Below are 21,454 nucleotides of genomic sequence, written 5' to 3' on the forward strand. Positions count from 1 at the left end.
GGCCTTGTATCAGTGTTTCAGGCTGTTGGCGATATAATGGTGTTGGGATATTTTACTGGCGCTCCTTGGCCCACCTAAATATTGTTGCTGACCCTGTTCATCCCTTTGTGGCTTCAGTGTAGCATCTTCTGATTGCTGCTTTCAGCAGGATAACGTGCCATGTCACCTTAAACTGGTTCCTTCAACATGACAGTGAATTCGCTGCACTCAAACGACCTCCACAGTCATCAGGTCTCAATCCAATAGACCGTCTTTGGGATGTGGTGGAACATAAGATTGATATCATTGTTGTGCAGTAACTGCGTGATGCTATCATGTCAACATGGACCAAAATCTCTCTTCTTCCAGCGTCTCGTTGAATGTAAGCTGAGAAGAATTTAAGCAATTCTGGAGACAAAAGGGAATCCAACCCGGTACCAGCAAGGTCCAGCTAATAAAGTGGCCAAGTGTATGTATGGTATAGCTTATGTCCTATAATGACGTCCTTTTTATTTGACCAAAATACTGCAGCTCCTGTAATGATGCCTCTTTTATTTTTTCAAGTTTATTGAATTATTGGCAAACGAACTGCTGAGAAATTTAAAGCGACCTCGTTCACGAGTCTAACAATGATGTCAGAAAGGCTTCTGCATTTACTTTGCATTGTTTTACTGATATATTGCTTATTTCTCCTGATGTTTCCATGCACTGTGTATCCGCACTGTATTGTATCACCTCCCATATTTCCAGTCCCCCTCCTTCTCCTCCCCCTCTCTCTGCTTACTCTTTCTCTCTTTTTGCTCAACCTTCCTCTTCCTCTCTCGCTCTCTCCCTCTCTCTCCCTCACTGCCCACCTATGTCTCTCTCCCAGCTGAGAGGGGTGGAGGCTGACGGCCGATGGTTTTTAAACGGATAGGGGATGGAGGAAAGGGGGAATTAGTGGCTCCTCTTCACTCGGTCTTCGCAACAGCGTCCCGGTAATCAGAGACCAGCAGCCTCAGCGGAGATTTTTCATGGGAACGAAACGGCTTAAAATGAGCCGGGGAGTGATCGCTGATCTGCTGCACAAGGTAAGAGCCTCTCCTTCCTGCGCGGCTCCTTGCGGCGATGCTGATGATCGGCTTGTTAAATGTAATCATGTGTTTTATATGGAAGGGGGGGAGGAGGGCAGTGGGGGGTGGATAGTTACATAACAGTGCATATCAGAGATTAATTAAGACAATAATAATCAGCATAAGAGAAAGACAGACACACAGAGGGAGAGAGAGATAAGGGGGAAAGGCGCATCTCAGATGGTGGAAGCTGACTGAGGAAGCTCCCGGCGGCTGTTTTGTGCGCTGACATGATAAGGAGAGGAAAGCAGCCGCTCGGATGGAAGAAACTGGAAGGTGTTGAAGAAAATGTTGCAGGCTGTGAGCGCCTGCAGGCCTCACGTCACCACAGGACACAGATAAGGCTAATAAACGAGCCACACTGCAGCACATAAAGGCAGCAAATGAAGCAACGACAGGAGGCCATCGTCATCATCATTATTATCATTATTATTGCTGTTATAATCGCGATCGCCTACACATCCCCACACCCGTGACAGCGGGGGAAATATCTCCTGCTTGGTTTGCTCTCGAAATCATTTAGCCGGGTCGTAATAAAAACCCCTGCTGTTATATTCACTTCACTTTTCCCTGGATTACAGGTGAAGCTAAACCTCCTCCTCCCCTTAACCAGCCCACTCGTGTTTTTCTTTAATACATATAAAAGTTTTTAAATAAAGGTTGAAACTTCCCCTAAACAGAAATTATACTCGCATATAAAACTGAAATGAACTGTAATGATGATAAAAATAAATTATAAACTAACAGCTCCTCACACTTGAATAACCTCAGGTCGTGACACAGCCCCTTCTAATTCATTCATTCATTCATTCATTAACTTAATTTCATAAGGCAGCCAGGTTAAGATGTGTGTCCAGAAACATTTATAAATCTGAGATGGTGCAAAAGCAAGCACGAAGTCCAGAAATGGTTCATTTCCTTTCAGTCGTGCTTTAGAAATGTGCTGTAGGGGTTATAAACTGGGCAAACTGGGATGTGCTGGAGGTTTTTCCAGAAAGGCGCTGAAATGCAAAAGAAATGCAGTGAAAAGCAGGCTCTGCCGGGGTATAATTAACTCAAATGGAGTGGTGTAATTAATTATTTATAAGTCATTTAATCGGGTGGTCCGAGAAACATTAATAATTCTGCACAAGCAGCAAACAAATATGCAGCAACACAACCACAACGGACAAAAACCATTAGGCGACACCACATAATAAAGCTTTTTAGTGCAGTCGGCACTTTAGTTATTGGATTGTACCCTGCACAATGTAAAAGAGAAGAAGAGAGACATGATTTGGCAACTTCTACAGCCTGTTTTCTTTTTCTGTTATAAAATATAATGTGAATGGGAATTTAGTGTCCACTGAAGTCCTTTAGGGTTATAAATCTGACAGCTGTAATCTCAAGCGGTTAATGAAACCGGTAATTCCTTGACCACTTTCATTTTAAAGCCTTAAAATGTAGAATTTATGAAGATTTCTTTCTTCTTTCTTTCTTTTTATGAAGATATTTGCCATTAAAATCTGTTCAGGTGTAAATCTGACTCACAGTTTCCAACTGCAGTGATTTTTCCTTATGAAATAGCATAGTATAAATAGTTTGATCCAATAGACAGTGAGTACATTGGATCCCAGCCTCCTTTAAAAAAACATTTTCTTCTGTGTTGCTCATTTAAGTCGGTTACCTGAGGCTCCTGCCAGTCTCCACTCTGTGGTCCTCCTCTGGAGTAACGCCGTTTTTGTGCTGGTAACACGATTCAGCAGAATTCACTCTGTGCTTGTTTTCCTGCTGATACTGTGTCTCAGTTGATATTAACTCAATCCTGTTCTGTTGATAGTCACTTTGCATTTGTCTGCATAAAATGTATGTTTTTTGTTTGAGGCTCATTTTCCTTCCCTGGACTACCACCCTGGCTAGACATGTCAAAATATCAGAAATCAGGTCATTAGTAACAATATTCTTGTTCTTGTGGCGTAGACCAATCCACCGGACTAATAACATGCAGACCCCTTCTCCCCTTGTTGCTGCCAAAGCAGCTCTGACCCTCTGTCCTGTGGTGGCTGGCATCAGGACGTTGGCAGCAGATCCTGTGGGTCCTGATGGCTGAGGCCTCAGAGCTTGATCCAAAGTAACATCATATTAGAATCCACCTCAGTCTCACAGCAGTTTCTAAAACAGTCACAACTGTTATTCTATTATTTAGTTTCTCTTGGCACGTGTGCTGCTTTTCTGTCAATGTGCTCAAAATCAGTATTTTCTCCTTTTATTAAAGGGTGAAAAAGTCCACATTCTGAAACTGATGGAAGTCATTTAGATTTCCTCACTTCAGTTGTGTTTTTTTAAAAGCATTTCCAATCATAAGAAGCTACTTGGCTACTTATATATGTTGCAATTTGGGTTAAAATATAGTTGCCAAGTTGTTTCTTGGTTGCTAGGGTGATGCGTTGCCTTTGAAGAGCCTGGACACAACATATGCTGCAGACATGGACATATACTTCCTGCCCATGACTGTTTTTTCCTGACTATTTCATGTCCTGCGCTGAGGCCTGGAGGAGGAATTCGGGAGTTTGGAGACCAGGCCATAAGCTTGGCTTATCTTTCCTGAGCAGTTTTTTTCTAAGTGCTATAGAAGAAGATGCTGTTGTGGTGGAGGAGGCTGCTGCTGTTGGAGAGTGCAGGTCTGCAGCAGTGTGTAGGTGGAACAAGCATCGAAAGGTTGCACTATAAACCCAGTTATAAGTGGCCTTAGGTAACATGTTAAAGAAGGTAATAAGTTGTTTTTTGTTTACAACAACAGCCTGTATAATATTAGAGGGAGAACCCCAGCGATCAATGACCTCTGCTGTGAGAGTGGGGAGGAAGAACTCCATCTTTAACAAGAAGAGACCTCCAGCAGAGCCAGGCTCAGAGAGTCGTAGCAATCAGCTGGTTGACAGAGGAAGAGAAGAAGAAATGACTAGAGGTTCATAAAGTAATAATGTTATATTATCAATGTTTTTCAGCATAGCTTCACATTTTTGCTGCTTTGCTGCCATCGGAGGCTGAAAGCATTTTGCTGCTGGCGTAAAGTTTACGATGAGTGTCTGTGTTTTGTTTTTTTGTTTTTTCATTTTTGATGGAGAAACACTGAAAATACTGACAATAACAAAAGCTGTTTACAGTAAAACTCTCTAATTTAGCTTTTTGTTGCCCAGTAGCTGTCGTGTCCTGCCTCTAGAAACTCAGTTAGCAATTTTAATGCGATTACTGTTTTTAAAGTTATTGCACTTTAACAAAAGTCATTACTTAGAAAAGTTGATTTAACAGTAAAATACAGGTTTAAGAATTACTCTTGCACTAAAATTCTTTTCTCAAGCTGCACAGGTTAAATGAAGATATTAAGCAATGGCCAGATTGCTTAATACCTTCTTACCACAGTTCCCAAAAGGCTGCTTCCTTCTGGGAACTGTGGTAACATGCTGCCAACATGGAACTTGTACAGTCGTGGATGGCTTGATGCTGAACAAATGTAAAACTGATTAATAAAGCATAAAATGCAATTGAAATATGTTTTGTTAACCCTAACAATTTGGAAATTTCTATTTAAAAAAAACAACATAGATGAAACGAAATAGCTCAGAAAGGTGAAAAATTAATGCTTGAAACATTTTAAAAATCTAAAAAAAAATCTAGTTCTGTTGTTGTGTGCAGAAACCCTGCAGAAAACCAGTCTTACATTCTTTATGAGAACAAAGATGATGTGAGCATGAACAAGTTTGCTCAAACATGAAAGGTGTTTTTTGGCCCATCTTTAAAGGATGTCAGGTTTTAATGAATACATGCATGGTGTGTAACCCAAAATTAATACATAAAATCACAACCGAGGGCCGGAAAAAAAATACTACGCACACTCTACTATTAAAACTGAACATCAAAGCGACGTAATACCCAGAAAAACACACACAGACACCAAGCCTAGACTTCTGGGTGGCTGCATATCAACGATGATCAAAATGTGCACATGAATATTTGCACAGATGAGCTTCAAAGCCTGAGGGAGCTTTTGACATTTACACATTTTTAAAAATGTGTTTCAAAACTTGCTTACTTTAAGATTACTAAAGGCTTTGGGGATTTCATAACCCATTAATAAAGATCCTTAAATAAACTGTGACTGACACCCAGAGTTCAGCCCACGGGGTGATGCCCTCACAAAAGTCAATTTATCAATAATGAACAAACCCATTAGCCTTTACAAATGACTTCTGGTGATTAATGCAGACTTGATGAATAACCTTAAATTGATATACCTGAACATTCTTACTGACCAGGCCCACACATTTCCTGTGAAAGAGTCAGCTCACTTAAAACACACAAGGTTAGATCCAGATCAAATCTGTGCTAGGATGTGAAAATTATTTGCATGTGACGTCTATAGTGCCTGTCCTCAGCTGTTTGTGTGGCTAAAAATAGCTGGAGTCCCCATGCGGCTACTGCCGGATTTTAGCCACATCTGGATGTTGCTACCTGGTCAACAATCACCCCCAAACGGCAAAGACACAGAAAGAAGCTGAAGCACCAATAACACGATTGTCTGCTGCTGCTGTTGTGTTCACGCATGTCATCAGTCGATGTTCATCCTACACAGCACGTCTACATGCATCCTGCTGCAGGCCAACAAACGATGTTCAGCATCGTTGCACTTGTGTAACCATCTGTGAAACGGACCATCTTGTGTGTAATATCCTCCAGTGTTTCAGTTTAGCACCGTTTGTAGCTTCATGAGCGGGATATGGTGGGATGAGCTGTTTTGGGGGATGCTTTCCTGTAAAAGTCATCTTTATCTACCTTTAGGCCTCATGAGGCCATATACGGTTTATAGATGGGCTTGTTAATTTCACGTGTAGCCTAATGTTTAACTGAAAATCTGTGGGTGTACAGATAGATGGCCTACAACCAAAGGTTCACCATATTAAGGTTCAAATAGGACAGGGGCCCAGAGACCAGTTTGAAACCACCTGTAAAACCAGCAGTCTTCAAAATAAGGGTTCTCCAACCAGTTTGTGAGTGGTTGCCCATAGTTTGCATTGTCTGCAAACTACTCATGAAGAGATGGTGAGACTGTGAAAACTGAGACATAAACCATCCAAACCAGCGACCACGACCGAAATCTGCCAGTAATGAAAGCGATCAGGATGAGGTCTTTGGTGCAGCACAGTCTTTGTGAGTGATGCCATGTAGCAAATGTCAGTAACCAGTCTCCAACCAACCAAAGAACACATTTTTCCTGGCAACCGGAGGTCATCTGGGGGTCACCAACCAGTCTGTATTGACTGAAGCCTTATTTGGATGAACTATCCTCGAGGGAGGGGTGGCACAGTGTATACGAAGGGTAATGTTATTATAGTTAACTAAAACTAAATTAAACCCCTCCCCCCCCATAATTTTAGTATATTATAAATAAAATAAAACAAAATTACAACTAACACTAACTGAAAATGAAGTAAAATAAAATAAAAATAGAGACGAAATATTAAATATTGACAAACGTTAAGTATGTGTCAGTTTGGTAAAAATTGTTACATGTTTACTGAGACTTTGTCTACAAGACTGCGTGTGTAATACCTGTGTTGATTTTCCTAAATATTACTGATGACATAGAAGATAATATTTTAGATATTAATAAAATAAAGACTAAAACTAACACTGAAACTAATAAAAACGAAACATTTTAAAATAAAAAAACTTACCCAAACTAAAATGAATTGAGAACAAGAAGTCAAAATTAAATAAAAATAAAAACTAATTAGAAAATTCAAAGCTATAATAACTCTGACAAGAGGAACAGACTTCCTGCTTTGAAGCTTAAAATCCTAGAGTTCAATAAAACACAAATAATTCATTAATAATCAGCTCAAATCTGCAGGCTGATGAGGACGCACACATAAATGTTCCCCCGTCAGTGTATTTATGTTGGATGGAACTATCCACAGAGGCTGTAAACATGCTTTTTAATGTTGTGAAGTTTTAACATTTTAACACGGGAACATATTTGAAGCACACTGAACACTCAAGTGGCCACTTGAGGAACTACAGTTTCTGGCACGTAGTTTGCTTCCTTTTCCAGCTGTGAGCCCATCAGCTTGTCTTGACTTAGCCTTTAGGGGCAACAGACAGTATTTGGAGGCTTTCAGTCTTAATATCTACATAGCAGCTTATTGGTTCATGCACCAGTCATTGATTCATTTATAAATAACTGTAGAAAATGTATTTGCTGTCAGATCTCCTTCTTCTTTGCAGTCCTGATGGACGGGATGACCAATGAGGTCACGGTGGACTATGATGTTTGCAGATGATACTCTAGTGAGAGCAGGGAGCAGGTGGAAGAAAGGCTGCAGAGGTGGAGGTATGCTCTGTAGTGAAGAGAGATGAAAGTAGAAGCAAGAGAGCACACGTGTGTGAAGGAGAGGCAGGCAGGTGTAACAGGGAAGCTGCAAGGAGAAGAGGTAGTGAAGGTTTAAAGCAAGGGACGGTGCACTAGATAGGTAAAGATGAGGAGAGTGCAGGCAGGGTGGAGCAGGCGGAGATGAGTCTCAGGGTGATTTGTGACAGAAGGAATATAAAAAAATTTTGTTGGATATGTGCAGAGGAGGCCTTGAAGAAGAAAGAAGGAAAAGAGGAAAACCTGTGAGGAGGTTAATGGTTGTAGTGAAGAGGGTTGGTGTGACAGGGGAGGATGCTGGGGTGAGATGGAGGTCGATGACCCGCTATGGTGATCCCTAAAAGCAGCAGCTTTTTCCTTTTTGGAAAATTTAACCCCTTTTTTGTTCTCCACGCCGTCTGTTTACCTGCATGCTGCAAAAGCCCGCTCAAGCATGATTGGTCAGCAGCATCCAGACACTACGCCTGAGAACCAGAAAGTTTCTGTTACTAAAAACCGCTTCCCGTAATCACAGATTCTGAATGTTCATAAGCAGATATTTGTTTACAGAGATTGCTTCGTGTGTGCCAGCTCTCTCTCTCTCTCTCTCTCAGCTGTTATACAGATAATAACCACAAAGCCTTTCTGGAACCAGTGAGCTTCACCAAAAAAGCATTCCTTTGTCAGAGTTTCCTGCACCATCACCACTCAGCTTTCAATATGTATATTATGTAATATGTATATTTAATATGTATGTAATAGCTATTTAAGTCATCATTTGTCTAGAGATATTTAAAGCAGCTACTTGGAGACTATAAGAGCCATGAGAATCAAAAGTGGTAAAGTGGTGGGTTATGAAACCAAAAGCTCAAAGATGCTGAAAAGCTCCACTGAGCTGAGGGGCCGAGTAGCAGTATAGTGATAACAGCTGCTGTAATTTGTTATCAATATTTACTTATTGATTACACAAATGAGATAAAATTCATCCCGTGAGACTTGGCAGCACTAAACTTTTATTTCATTATCTTGGGTTTTATTGTTTTCTGTGCCAAACATCCTCTTAATAAGCCGGTGTTATCAGATATTTATTCACAGATATTCAGCATTAGAATAAAAAAACAGATGTCACATGAATGGGAGCTCTGTGCACAAAGCACATGCAGCACATTGTTCTTCCTTCGGGCCCCGCTGAAACGAGATGAAACAGACAAATGTTATCCAACGCCGTGGCCTCATCCAGTACATTCCTGCTATATTGTGAGCACTTTGGTAGACTGAGCTGTGCGTTGCCATGGAAACCAGTGCTGCTCAAGCTCATAATATTCCCCCGTGAATGGAGAGCAGAACGGCTTCAGCACAGCCATTTGTTCCAGTGGTAGGAACGCTGATGGTGGTGGCTTAGGATCGTATGTGCGGAGTAAAGGAAATCAATGCTGATCTCAGGACAGTCCGAGGCGCAGGCTCGGGCGGAGGGGTGGGAGGTGTGGGAGGTCGGGGGGAGAAACTCCTAATGTGACAGACTTATCAGAGGGATCACACAACAAGCCCCGCTGTGTTCAGCTTTCGGCACCACACGCAGAACAAAAACGGACAGGACGGCGCAGCAGGGACCTTTAAGGAGGAGAGGTCAGGTTCAGGAAGTTTAAGAGGCTGAGGGGTTTACAGAGTGCAGCCTTCCTTAAATCTGACTCAAGGTTATTTTTTTCCTATTTTCTTTCTTTCTTTCTTTTTTTTTTACCAAATGCAATTAGTGTCGGTTCTTATCTGCAGCTCTGTCCGAAAGGATGATGATGAGGCCCGATTTCAACATTTGTCCTGGATATCGTATTATAGACCACTCTCTGGCCAAGCAGTCAACCTTTTTTCACACAATTTGTTTTACATCTATAAAAACACAATATGCACAGCCTCAAGAAAGTACAAAAAATTGGGATGATATAATTTTAATTGCCATGGCTATTTCAAGGGCCCTGTGATAGGATGGCGAGCTTTCCAGGATCTGCCCTGCCTGGCATAAGCTCGAGCTCTCCCATGACCTGAAACTGGATGGATGGATTTTATATCACAATATTTACCATAAACCACCAGAAAAGCATTTCAAACTAGTGTAAAATAATTAAATGATTGGGCCTTAAATTATAGGCTAGATGAGGGCGGTTCAATAACATTGACAGAATCACTCCTCCTAACTAAACTCCACCTTCAGAGCGAGCAAATTAAATAACAGAGCAACTCTTTCATTTCTGTGTCTTTAAAAGTTCTATTTTTATGCGAAGTTTAACCTTGCAGGACCAACTTTATAACTCTCCGAGTTAATTTTGTGCAACCACAGTGTGGATTAAAGAACCAGTTCAGTTGAGAACTGGTTCCAAATTGTCCTCAGAGCTCAATTTATTTATTTTTGTCAATGTGGGCATGTTTTTCTGACAGTTGTGCATTTCATAACAATGACGTCAAACTCGAGCCAGCGGAGCTTTTTGGACACCTGAGTCTCATGCGAGCCTTTTATTCTGCTCTTTTTTTAGCGTTCATACTCAGAGATCATACAACATGTGTAGGCTGCAGGAAGCAGATCAGGGATCTTTAAGAGATTCGATATAGAGAGCATGACCCACGGATAGAGTGAATAATGACATTAATATCTTAATAATGTCTGTCAAACAAAATGACTCAGGCTATAGACCCCCTTTTTTCTCCTAATCCTCAGAGGTCCTGACATGAACCGAGTGATAATTCTTCTGCTCTAATTTAACCTTGTGAGGTCTCCCTATGTGACCCTATGTTATCTGAATTTCCATATTGATGCTTTATTTAAAAATATACTCCAAAGTCTCAGTTAGATTTTGTTGAATCTATTCTTCATGCTTCAGTCTTGAGCCACTCCTTATTTCTCCAGGCTTCCTGAAGGTCCAAAGTTTGTCTTTGGACATTGGCTCCTTTTTCACTCAGAAGAATATTTTTTTGTGTTATTGTTTCGTAAGCCATTTAATGCTGACCTATGAATCATTCAAGCATAAAAAAGACAACTAACTTAAGGGATGAACCAGTGTTGAGTTTATGGTACCTTTAGGTGTTTTGTTACTTAGTGTTTCTTTAGTTGAATCTCTGAAAAATGCCAAAAGTAACAGTTTGACAGACATAAAATTCGATTTTTGCACCAAGAAGATGATTTCCAAACGGTGGCATATCTCAGCATGGTGTGCGGTTTGTTCTTAAAACTTTTGAAGAAACTGGACAAGTGGAAGACAAAAGAAGAAGTGGCAGGGCTAAAAAGCTATGAATAGCGGAGGTTAAATAGCATCACCTTACTTTTACATCGCTTGAAAGCCGGAAATGTCATGATCCAAATGGTGTAACTATTTTATAATAGCAATATTGCAGCAGCTGCACAAATTCCTCATTTTCTAAAAAGAGTGTTTCAGTTTTTCTGATGTCATTTGACAACTCTCATGTCACATACACACAGTTTTCCAAGCTTTTAGTTAAAAAAGAGACTGGATGGTCTCTGGTGTAGCTCACTGGGTTGATTAGGTGACCCACTGCCATAAGACTAATGCAGAGGCTATTTAATGCCTGTCTTCTCTGTACTATCCTGTTGCAATGACTGAAAATCCCAACAACTGCCCAACTTTAAAAGTGTTGCTTAAAAACTTATGTATGAGTATTTTGTACATGCATGAGTTTTCCTGTCCAAGCCTCTTTGCCACAACAGTACAGCACACACAGAATACTCCACTGTACACAATGCTTTGTTGGGAAACTAAGTTAAATCTCCAACCTGAGCTAAAAGTGACGTCTTAAAAGGGCTGTCAGGATACGAAGTGAGTTTGGGTGATGGCTCTCAATCTCACTTCGCAGTATGGCGTCCTCGTGGCTGCCGGGGAGCTCCTCAGCACCCACGAAGCTGAATTACAACCTGAATTTGGTGTTACACACTTGCTCTGCACTGGATGAGTTACTGTGACAAAGCGTAGTTTGCTGTTGGCAGCGTAGGCGGTGACACGTTTTCCCTCAGCTGCACCCGAAGCTGCCCGGATTCACGCTGAGCCTGTTTATTAGCGGTGGTGAATCTGCGCACTAGGCTTTAAACAATGGCAGAGTAGGAGGTCTATTGTTTATGATATTATTTGCATGCGTGCCTTGTTTGTGTAGCTGCCACTCACACTGTCCACACTAAGTTGGTTTAATTTGTAAATGCATCTGTAAGCACTCCTTCCAGACATTTTCCTTTTTCACAAAAGCAGCTTCAACTGAGAGAATGTAAAGAGCGGACAACCTGTAGACTTCGACGTGATCTTTGAGAGGCTCGATAAAGAGCCTGCCTTGTATTACTGTGACTAAACTGGATGTAGCGTTTTGTTGTGTTTCATTTCTGCCGCATCTAATTTGGTAGAGTTGCAGTTGAGAATTTATAGAACAGCCTCAGTGTTTTACTGACTCATCGAGTATGGCTGTTACTTACTGAACCTCTCTGGCCTCGTGTTGGCAATCTGTCTGCATTTATAAATTCAACAACAATTATTTGCAAAGCTAAACTTTTTTACTGTCAGCAGAAGTCAAACCCGAGTTGTTCAGAGACAGGTTGTCTTCCACCCAGTGATGTGCACAATCACCCTGAATGTGATTGCACAGGTTGAGGTTGAGCGTTGGTGCACGCTTGACCTTTGGGTGTCCAGTTAGATCACCATAGCTACTTTCAGTCTGTCTCTGAGCGTGAAAAATTCAGTGCAACCACCGATTTAGTCTGAAGGATGACTCTGTCCTATTTTCACTGTAGTGTGACTGAGACATTTGTCTTTTTTTGTTAGTCCTCTGTAGTGTGTAAGTTCTAGTTTAGCGTTTTGGAGTCTGATATTTGAGTTAGGTCTTTGTATTTGGTTTATTATTATACCTGCCACAGTTTCCCATGTTCAGTGAGTTTCCTTAGTTTAGTTCTCTTCTTATTACCTGTTTCATTTTGTCAGGTGTTTTGTGACCGATTTGACAATGAGGACATTGAGTGTCCTCAGTGTCTCCACCTGTGACTCATTTCCCCAGCTCCCTCCACTTTGATCATTACCATGTGGTTAAATAGTCCAGTCCTTCACTTCAGTGTTTATCAAAGCATCTGTGTTACCTTCCTACTCTGGATTTTTCTGTTTATTTCCCTTGTGGACTTAACCTAATAAAAGGTGCATTTTTGTTACTTCTGCCTGCTCTTTGGGTCTTGCATTCAACAAACTGTGAGACAAGCTCAGACATCAGACTGCTTTCTTCTATTGGCTCTATATGATGTTTTCTGGGGATAACCCTAATATGGTCACATCAATGCACAAATGCACTTGCTGCCTCTATTTGCGAGCAACGTGTGATTAAAGGGAGAAAAGCTAAAGCCCCAAAGCCCAGTAATAGAAATAAAGATTATTTTAAACCATGAATCATGCAAAGCTACTATAGTAGAGGCCAATAAAGAAAACATGCAGTTGGGATGTCCATTTAAGGGTAAGATTTATGACAGAAGCTGTACATTTAAATTCAGTTTGTGGGTTTTAATCGGGGCAGCATAGCAGCTCAAGAACAAGTGTTGATTAATGTGTTATTTAGTACAATCTGTAGTAGTCTGGGAAGTGAGACGGAAGAAAATATGCATTACAAAAATGTCGATTTGCATTAATTTAATTTGTTGTTAGTTTCTTTGTGGGCAGAGGTCAACGGAAATACGATCAGGAACGCTAATTTCCACACACAAATGGTTTCATTGTTATTGCAGATGGCGCCGTGGAATTAAATTTAAATTGCTAATCTAACCAATGCAGTAAAAAGTATGAATTCAGCACTGATGTACGCACAGCAGTGAAAGCCATTTAACGTTGGGAATAACAATATACTATTGCTTAGTTGTAATTGTTTTCCGTAATGAATCTGAGCTGAGTGACGTGTTTTCCAAAGCTACTTCTGAATCGTATTATTCGGGTGGCATTTTCATTAAAAGCCCCACTCTTGACAGTGTGGATAATTCATGTCCAAATGAAAAAAATAATTAACCCTCTGTGCCAACCAAGCCAGAGGAGCTTTCTTCTTTTTACCATAATTCTTCGATTGTTTATGCTTTCAAACTAATTCAGACATCTCCATGAAAATAGCCCACCACTGCTCCACGTCAAGTACAATTTGTTATGGTGATGATGTTGTTTTGGGCGAGTCGTAGCAGCTCCAGGAAACTGAAGGGGGGAAGGGTTGAACAACTGAAGATGGCTGATTGGTGAAAAACACAGTGTGAAAAAATGACTTGTGCAGGCTCATATTATCTTGTTTTCACTGTAATTAGACAGATCTAATATATTTAAATTTTAAGTTCCAATTACAAACGTAAACAACTGTAAAATATTTGTTATTTTATATGTGTGTTTTCTGAAAAGAAAAAACAAATACATCTCAAATTATTTATGCTCAAAATGCTGACTTTAAGTAATTTGTTTACATGTAAATTTCCTGCGTGATTTTGTTACACTTACACTGTGAAACATTGAAGTTAATGCAACCTGGTCAAATAAATTTCTTGATTGGAATGCATTCAGTTTATAACCAGCATATTTTCCTTAATTAATGATTGTTTGGAAAAAAATAAACATTTGATTTGATATATTTTAGTTTATGTAGCTGTAGACTAATGACATGTGATTGACAAGTTGTTAGCCATCCAGACCATCTAGACCATCCAGTCTGAGCATGTGGTTTGATAGTCATAGTTGCAGTTCACTTATCACATGTGGTTACAAAACACCAAGGTGGTATGCTCTTTTACGCTCCATATGTGGATTTGTTTTTATACTTCCTTGTCTGTCAAATATTATTCTCTAAAACACCACACTGCATCTAAAGTAAAATAACGCCAAATGAGGTACCCATCGTATTGATTGTATTGAAATATTAATAAGTTAGATCCTGAACAACCGTCTAGATGTGTCACCATCATCTTAGAGTTCCTGCACTTGCTAACTCATGATCACTGCTGTGTTCTTCGTCTTGCAGGCTTGAATCCACCGAGAAACCCCATGGAGCAGGATGTGGAGAGCCCAATAATCAGAAAGCCCAAGTTGCCAAAGCAGGCCAGAGAGGACCTGCCTAAACACCTGGCAGAAATCGACCGGGTGAAAAAGATTCAGCGGTATGTCCAGAAAGATGGGAAGTGCAACGTCCATCACGGAAACGTCCGAGAGACATACCGCTATCTGACAGACATTTTTACCACACTGGTAGATCTCAAGTGGAGGTTTAACCTCTTCATCTTTGTGTTGGTGTACACGGTGACATGGCTCTTCTTTGGCTTCATGTGGTGGCTTATTGCCTACCTCCGGGGTGATCTGGACCATATAGCAGACAACCAGTGGACTCCGTGTGTCAATAACCTCAACGGGTTTGTATCAGCGTTTCTGTTCTCCATTGAAACAGAGACCACCATTGGTTATGGATACAGAGTGATCACGGACAAATGCCCCGAGGGAATAGTGCTGCTTTTAGTTCAGTCAGTGCTGGGATCTATCGTGAATGCCTTCATGGTGGGTTGCATGTTTGTTAAGATCTCACAGCCCAAGAAACGGGCTGAGACACTAGTGTTTTCCACCAATGCGGTCATCTCCATGAGAGATGGTCGGCTGTGCCTGATGTTCAGAGTTGGAGACCTCCGAAACTCGCACATCGTCGAGGCTTCAATCAGGGCCAAGCTTATCAAGTCTAAGCAGACCAAGGAGGGGGAGTTCATCCCTTTGAACCAGACAGATATAAACGTGGGTTACAACACAGGAGATGACAGGCTCTTCCTGGTATCGCCACTCATCATCTGCCATGAGATCAATCAAAACAGCCCCTTCTGGGATATCTCACAGGCCCACCTGTCCAAGGAGGAGCTGGAAATTGTTGTGATCCTCGAGGGGATGGTGGAGGCCACAGGTGAGTCATCAGATTCAAAATCTCAGAGGTTAAGGTGTACAGTAATTGCTGTTTATTGGATCTAATGTCACACAATGACTTTCTAATGCTTTATTTATTGCAGAGAACTGCTTCACCATATCTCTGGAGTAGTGCTCAGTTAATTTTGTAATTTTAACAAAATGATTACAAACATGTTTTCAGTGCTCAGCCTGACCAATGCCACCAGCTGTGCTGGATTTCAGTATGTATGTTTGAATAATAATTGTTAAAATACTTAAATCTGCCGTTAGAATTTCAGCTTTTTTCTGATAATAGTGAACTGGCTGCCATTACGCTGGATCTGCCATTAAAGGCACATCTTGAGAGAACACCAGTGTATCTGGCCACAACTTCTCATATATCTCAGAAGGTTATCAAAAAAACATCTCTTCAAGTTTATTTGGATTTACTGTATTGTTGCTGGATTTGTAATACATAGAAGGCAGTGGACTTCAGTACAAAAGCTCACCTGTAGTCAGAGCTTGCTGACCTACAATGAACCACATCTTACCTTAAGACACTGGAGGGGAATCAAATACTGCTTTGCACTCTGCAGCTTTAATGTACTACAATGTCCTTTGAAATACATTCATTTTTAAGTCACTGTAACATTTTTAAGTTTCACTCACTCTTCTTCTGGCACAACCGTAAGGAATCTTATTTTGAAGGGATTTCCACTGAAAGTTGGTGCACACGTCTCCCACAGGGTCAATCTGGGAACCCATCAATAAGCCTGACGACAGCCTCAGATAATTTTAGGGTGGCAGGAGATAACTGGGACAAGACTTCCTGTTCCACATGCCACTAGTCATTTACTAATGCGGATAACTCTTTTATAAAGCCAGTAAAATGCTAAAGACAGGGGATAGTCAGTGGTTTCAAGATCGCTTTTCAGAGGTATTTAGCCATCTTTTAGTCTCCATGTGGTCTGCTTTTATGTGGTGCACAAAAATTAGTTTTTGCAACATTGTTTAAGGTTTAATTAACCTCATCACACCACATATGCAAACAGGAGGTGCAACACAATTTTGTATATGTCCAGCATTAGTGTTTTTTCTCATATTATATCAGAGCAGTATGTGTCACGTGATAAAGCAAGTGTGTAAGTTCATCCCTGAATGTGTGCATAGTATTTCCACGTTAAGCTTAACAACTGATATATTAAGCCACAGCTGGACTGGCCATCGAGTTCCATATTGAGGTGAAAAGGAAGCGATTTGTCCCGTACTTCAGCTAGAATTAAAAAATAGACACAAAGCTGGAGTTATTCTGTCTTTGCTGCGCAGTTGCATCTACTTCTCTCATTCACTCCCCCTTCCTCTCCTGTTATTACTTCAAACATGAAACTGATCAATGATCAGCTGATCGGCTTTTCTGCTGCAAGTCCCGTCTTGATTGTTTATCGCCCACTTTGCGCTAGAAAGAGGAAACCAGCGGATAAACAACACCAGCACGTTTAAGCGTGATAAGCTGTTGTTAGAATGTATTTAATATTACTTTCTAGTATAAGCTGAGGTTTGCTGGAGCCACAGCTGTAAAAGCTGCTGGTCATGATATCCATTTGGATATGTAGCGAGAGTGAAACATGAAGATGAAACCAGGAGATGTCCTTACTGAACGGGTGAGTTAAAGGGAAGTTATGAACTGTTTCCGAGAGACAAATAACACCAGGATCCTTTTTTACGTAGCTGACGGCTGGTAACTGTGCAGGGGCGGGTCTAGCAAAGTTTTGCCAGAGGGGCCAGGTTGGGCATTAACAGGGAGAGGGGGGCACAAAGAAATACTTTTCTTTGTTATGTCATTTAAAAACTTTGAATAAATAATTATCTGAATCTTACAACAAAAGTGGTCATCTGATTAAATGTATAGAAATCCATTATTGTATATAGTAAGTAATAAGTCTAATATATACCCTAGTAAGCTATAGTACTTTTTCCTTTGGGAAGGTACCATCTGTGCAGTCTGCAATTCTGTTGAAGAAAGATGTTGAATCTAATTAATTATTGTAGAAAAAGAATTGATTTCTGTGCATTTGTCTTACACTTGCATTAAATTAAAGTTGATTACATCGATTAAGCATCATGAGGTGGAGGGTGGGGGGTGGTTCCCTAATATTTTTGCTGGGAGTTGGCAACCCTATTAGATAGGTTGCTTAATATTTCCACTAAGTACTCTTTAAAATACCAGAATAGGGGGGATGGTGTAGATTTAAAGTTATTATTTTATAGTTCAGTGTTGCTGAACTATAAAATGTTTTGAGTGCAGTGTATTTTTTGCATACAGGTATGACAGAATAGCTTCAGTCTCTTGTTTTTTAAAACTTGATTATGAACTTTTACAAAATGCAGCAAGATATTTATTTAAAAAAAACAGTTTTATTGATTACAAAATATCGGATTCATCTCAGTATCGGCAGATATCCAAATTTATGATATCGGAATTGGTATCGGACATTAAAAAGTGGTATCGTGCCACCTCTACTTTAAAATGTGTCCCAATTAAGTTTCCTTTCAGTCATGCCGCAGCAGTCAACACAATTGATGCAGCTCTTTTTAATTACGCTATGTTTTCAATTCAGACACACATCATCATCGTCTATCTTAAAGAAGGTCCCCGGGATGAGGAAACGCTAACAGAGATGTATATAAAGACAGATGTAAAGCGTTAGAGTTAGATTTAAAAAGATGAGGGCCTGTGCAGAGCACAGCTGCACAGCCGAGAGCAGGATGACCAAAACATCTGGATGGGCAGTAGGAGACGTGAGGGAGATACCAACGATTTGCGTCACCATCCCAAAAATCACTCGATTTTCACATCATCATGTTAGATGAGATGGTTGCTGAAATGCCTGAATTCTGAACTGGTGTTCGATCATTTGTCTCACTCTCAGACTCAATGAAACAAAAAGAACCAATTACATAATCGTTGCGTGACGTGTTTTGAAACAGCTGCTGGAGGCTCACTGAGGACTCTGTTTCCTGCAGACAGCTGAGCCAAAGAGCTCACTGATGAATATGAAAACACAAGTAAACGCTGCTGGAAAGTGATTAGGACCCACTCCTGGTTACAGTTAACTAACCATAGAGGAAGTGTGTTTAAATCACCTGCAGTAACGATGCTGTAAAGATTACAACAACACGCCTGTACATCCAGGCGAACGTTGAGGGATAAGCCTCATTTAAATCCAACTCTACCTGCTAGTACCATCGTTAGCACAGCTCAAGCAGGAGAAAATAAATGCCACCAATGCCCATTTTTCAGAAATCATTCTTCTGCCCAACAAAGCGGGAAACTGGAATATGCTGTCACTTCTTGCTTCGATTTTTCAAAGATAGGTGCAAATGTAAGGTGAAAGGGACAGGAGCTTTGAAAATAACAGAAAGTTAGTTACTGTAGTTGTAATGCAGAGGGAATTATAGCACTTAAAATGCACTTGATCGCAGCAATTCAAAGGGAAGCAAATGGGTTGTTTGTGGAAGATAAAATGTGTGAGCAGCATCTGGCAGATGGGGATGGTGACGCAGGGTGATGACAGGAGCCTCAGGGAGGCTTCAGGATAAATCTACTATTGCTTCTGAGCTGTGAAGACCCCCACGGGACCCTGGGAGTGATGACAGTGGACAGAGGGAGGGAAGGGAAAAAAATCACAGCTTTTCCCTGAGTAATTTACACTTTCCGAGGATATCATTATTCCTGCTGTTTATCGCAAATAACCTGCCATAAATCTGCTGAGTGTTTATAGAAAAAAGATGCTCCTTATAGCTGCCGACGTTGCCTGAGAACTGTCACATTTTTTAAATCTGTCTAAATAATCCAGTTATTTGTGATAGTTGCTGTTACAGCAAACTAAATGGTGCCAATTTGTAAAACTGTAAAACAAAACAACAACAAAAAAAACATATATATATATAAATCTACTTGGTTAACCTCTATAAGAGCAAGTGTTCTGGCAGTTTACTGGTGTGAAACATCCAGATCTTTTCAGGAGTGACCATACCAGCAGATTCACCCAAGGTCAAACGATGCAGTGCTCAGAGAAACTGCAAAAACCCCAAGAGCTCCATCTTGGACTCTACAGGTCTCAGTCAGCACGTTCAGTGTTAAAGTTCGTGACAGTACGATTGGGAAAAACTGAACAACAAATAGCTGGTTTGGATGGGTTACCAGGAGGAACCCTCTTCTCTCTAAAAGAACATGGCAGCACAGCTTAGGTTTGCAAAACCGCAACTGAACAGCCCTTTGGACAGATGACACCACATGTCAGCACAAACACTCAAACCAAATATGAAGCATGGTGGTGGAGGGATGATTAAGGTCACTGCGTCTGTATAAATATTCTAGAACAACCTGTCCAACAGCTAAAAATTGGCAGAAATTGAGTCGTACAAAAGGACAATGACACCAGTCCATACGCTCTATACATCGTACTGAAAGTTCTCTGATGGGGTGTGCTATTTAAGCTGCTTTAGCGTACATAAAGTTGATGCTGCCTCTGCAAGCTGCTTTGCAACCCACCTCCACCAATGCGTTTAATGCTAGATTTTCTGTGTCTGTTGCTGCTGTTTGGAGCCTTACAGCCAAAGATAAATTACTGCAATAGACTAGGACTCCCATTTTGACTAAAGATTGCTAAGACTACACGAGTCCCACAGTTTCTAATGGTTTTCCTTGTTTTGTCTCTCCAGGTATGACCTGCCAGGCAAGGAGCTCCTACGTCAGCAGTGAGATCAAGTGGGGCTACCGCTTCACGCCCGTCCTGACGCTGGAGGACGGCTTCTACGAGGTGGACTACAACAGCTTCCACGACATCTACGAAACTGACACACCCACCTGCAGTGCCAAAGAGCTCGCTGATATGACCAACCGCGCCCGCTTGCCCCTAACTTGGTCGCTGGCTAGCAAGCTGAGCCAGCAGGGGCTGCCAGAGTCTGAACAGGAGGGTCAGGAGACCAAAACCAACCTGGACGAGCAGGGGAAGAGTGAGAAGACCGAGAGGAACGGGGACATTGCCAATTTAGAGAGTGAGTCCAAAGTGTAGCGAGCGTGGCAAGAGGCAAGCGTGAAGTCAAAACGAGATTAATGGACTGTACTGTTGGTCTCCCGCCGAGGAAGGCCACCCATTGAGGACCAATGAGCACAGTAGACCAAGTACCCCTGCACCACGAACTGCTTTTTTCTCAGTGATTTACATTTACCCCAAAAACGAGAAAACACGTAGACATGTGGCCCACCGCTGGAGTGAAAACCCCCTGCGGCAAGTGCATGTTTCAAATATAATGTGATGTCCTCCTGACAAGATTCCTATTATTTTTTCTATTAAGATATTCCTAGGGGCATTTGCTAAGTATTTTTGTATATATTACAAAATGTTTTAAATTCTTTGTTTTGTTGCAGTATTTGACACATGTTTGATACTACTTCCTTTAGGTTAGTTCTGTATATATTCTCTGCCTTACTGTATGTATAAAGCTTTCATTATTTGTTTTTCAGGAATATATAAGCATGTATAAACATTAACTGCAGTTGATTTATCTTGTATTCTGTATATACTGTATGATGATATTATTATTATTATTATTATTATTATTGTTATAAGGAACACATACAGTTCAATGGATGCAAACTCTAGTTTAAACCAATGAAAGATTCTTCCCCAATGATAAGTGTTCGTTTAAAGTAGTACGACACGAAGCCATGACTTGCTGTTTACAGCTAACTGACTTCAGACAATGGCCCTTTAAAAACTGCATTTTGTCACTTTTGCACACTGGAGTCTTCTGATGAAGGTTAGTGACTGTTTGAGTCTCCAGAAATAACTCACCTGTCACCTAAAAGTATCAATAAATAAACAGTAAGTTGCTTATTATGAACTTGGTAAGATGTTGTTTTTGTAACACTTTTACTCAAATCCAGAATCTACTGACGTACTTTCAGGACACCTTTTTGTTTTTTGTCTGCTTTTCCTATAAGTTTACGAATTCTGAAATTTGCACTTAAAATTGCATACAGTGGTCCCTCGCTATCCGGTTGT

General features: G+C 40.8%; 1 protein-coding gene across 1 annotated transcript; it reads left to right on the forward strand.

Annotated features, from left to right (window-relative positions):
* The first annotated feature begins 816 nt into the window (after window positions 1–816).
* LOC102197813 (G protein-activated inward rectifier potassium channel 2-like) lies at window positions 817–21,277 on the forward strand. Its single transcript, XM_005748324.1, has 3 exons — window positions 817–1,049; window positions 14,485–15,402; window positions 20,109–21,277. Exons 2-3 carry the CDS (start codon window positions 14,508–14,510, stop codon window positions 20,459–20,461), a joined length of 1,248 nt encoding a protein of 415 aa, XP_005748381.1. The 5' UTR covers window positions 817–1,049; window positions 14,485–14,507; the 3' UTR covers window positions 20,462–21,277.
* Window positions 21,278–21,454: the final 177 nt, after the last annotated feature.

Source organism: Pundamilia nyererei, unplaced genomic scaffold, assembly GCF_000239375.1.
Source record: "Pundamilia nyererei isolate P.nyererei 1_Seehausen unplaced genomic scaffold, PunNye1.0 scaffold00219, whole genome shotgun sequence".
Taxonomy (NCBI): Eukaryota; Metazoa; Chordata; class Actinopteri; order Cichliformes; family Cichlidae; genus Pundamilia; species Pundamilia nyererei.

Coding starts and splice junctions, on each gene's coding strand:
- LOC102197813 (XM_005748324.1), top strand. CDS start 14,508: ATGGAGCAGGATGTGGAGAGCCCAATAATCAGAAAGCCCAAGTTGCCA. Junction 15,403..20,108: donor GGGGATGGTGGAGGCCACAG/GTGAGTCATCAG, acceptor TTGTCTCTCCAG/GTATGACCTGCCAGGCAAGG.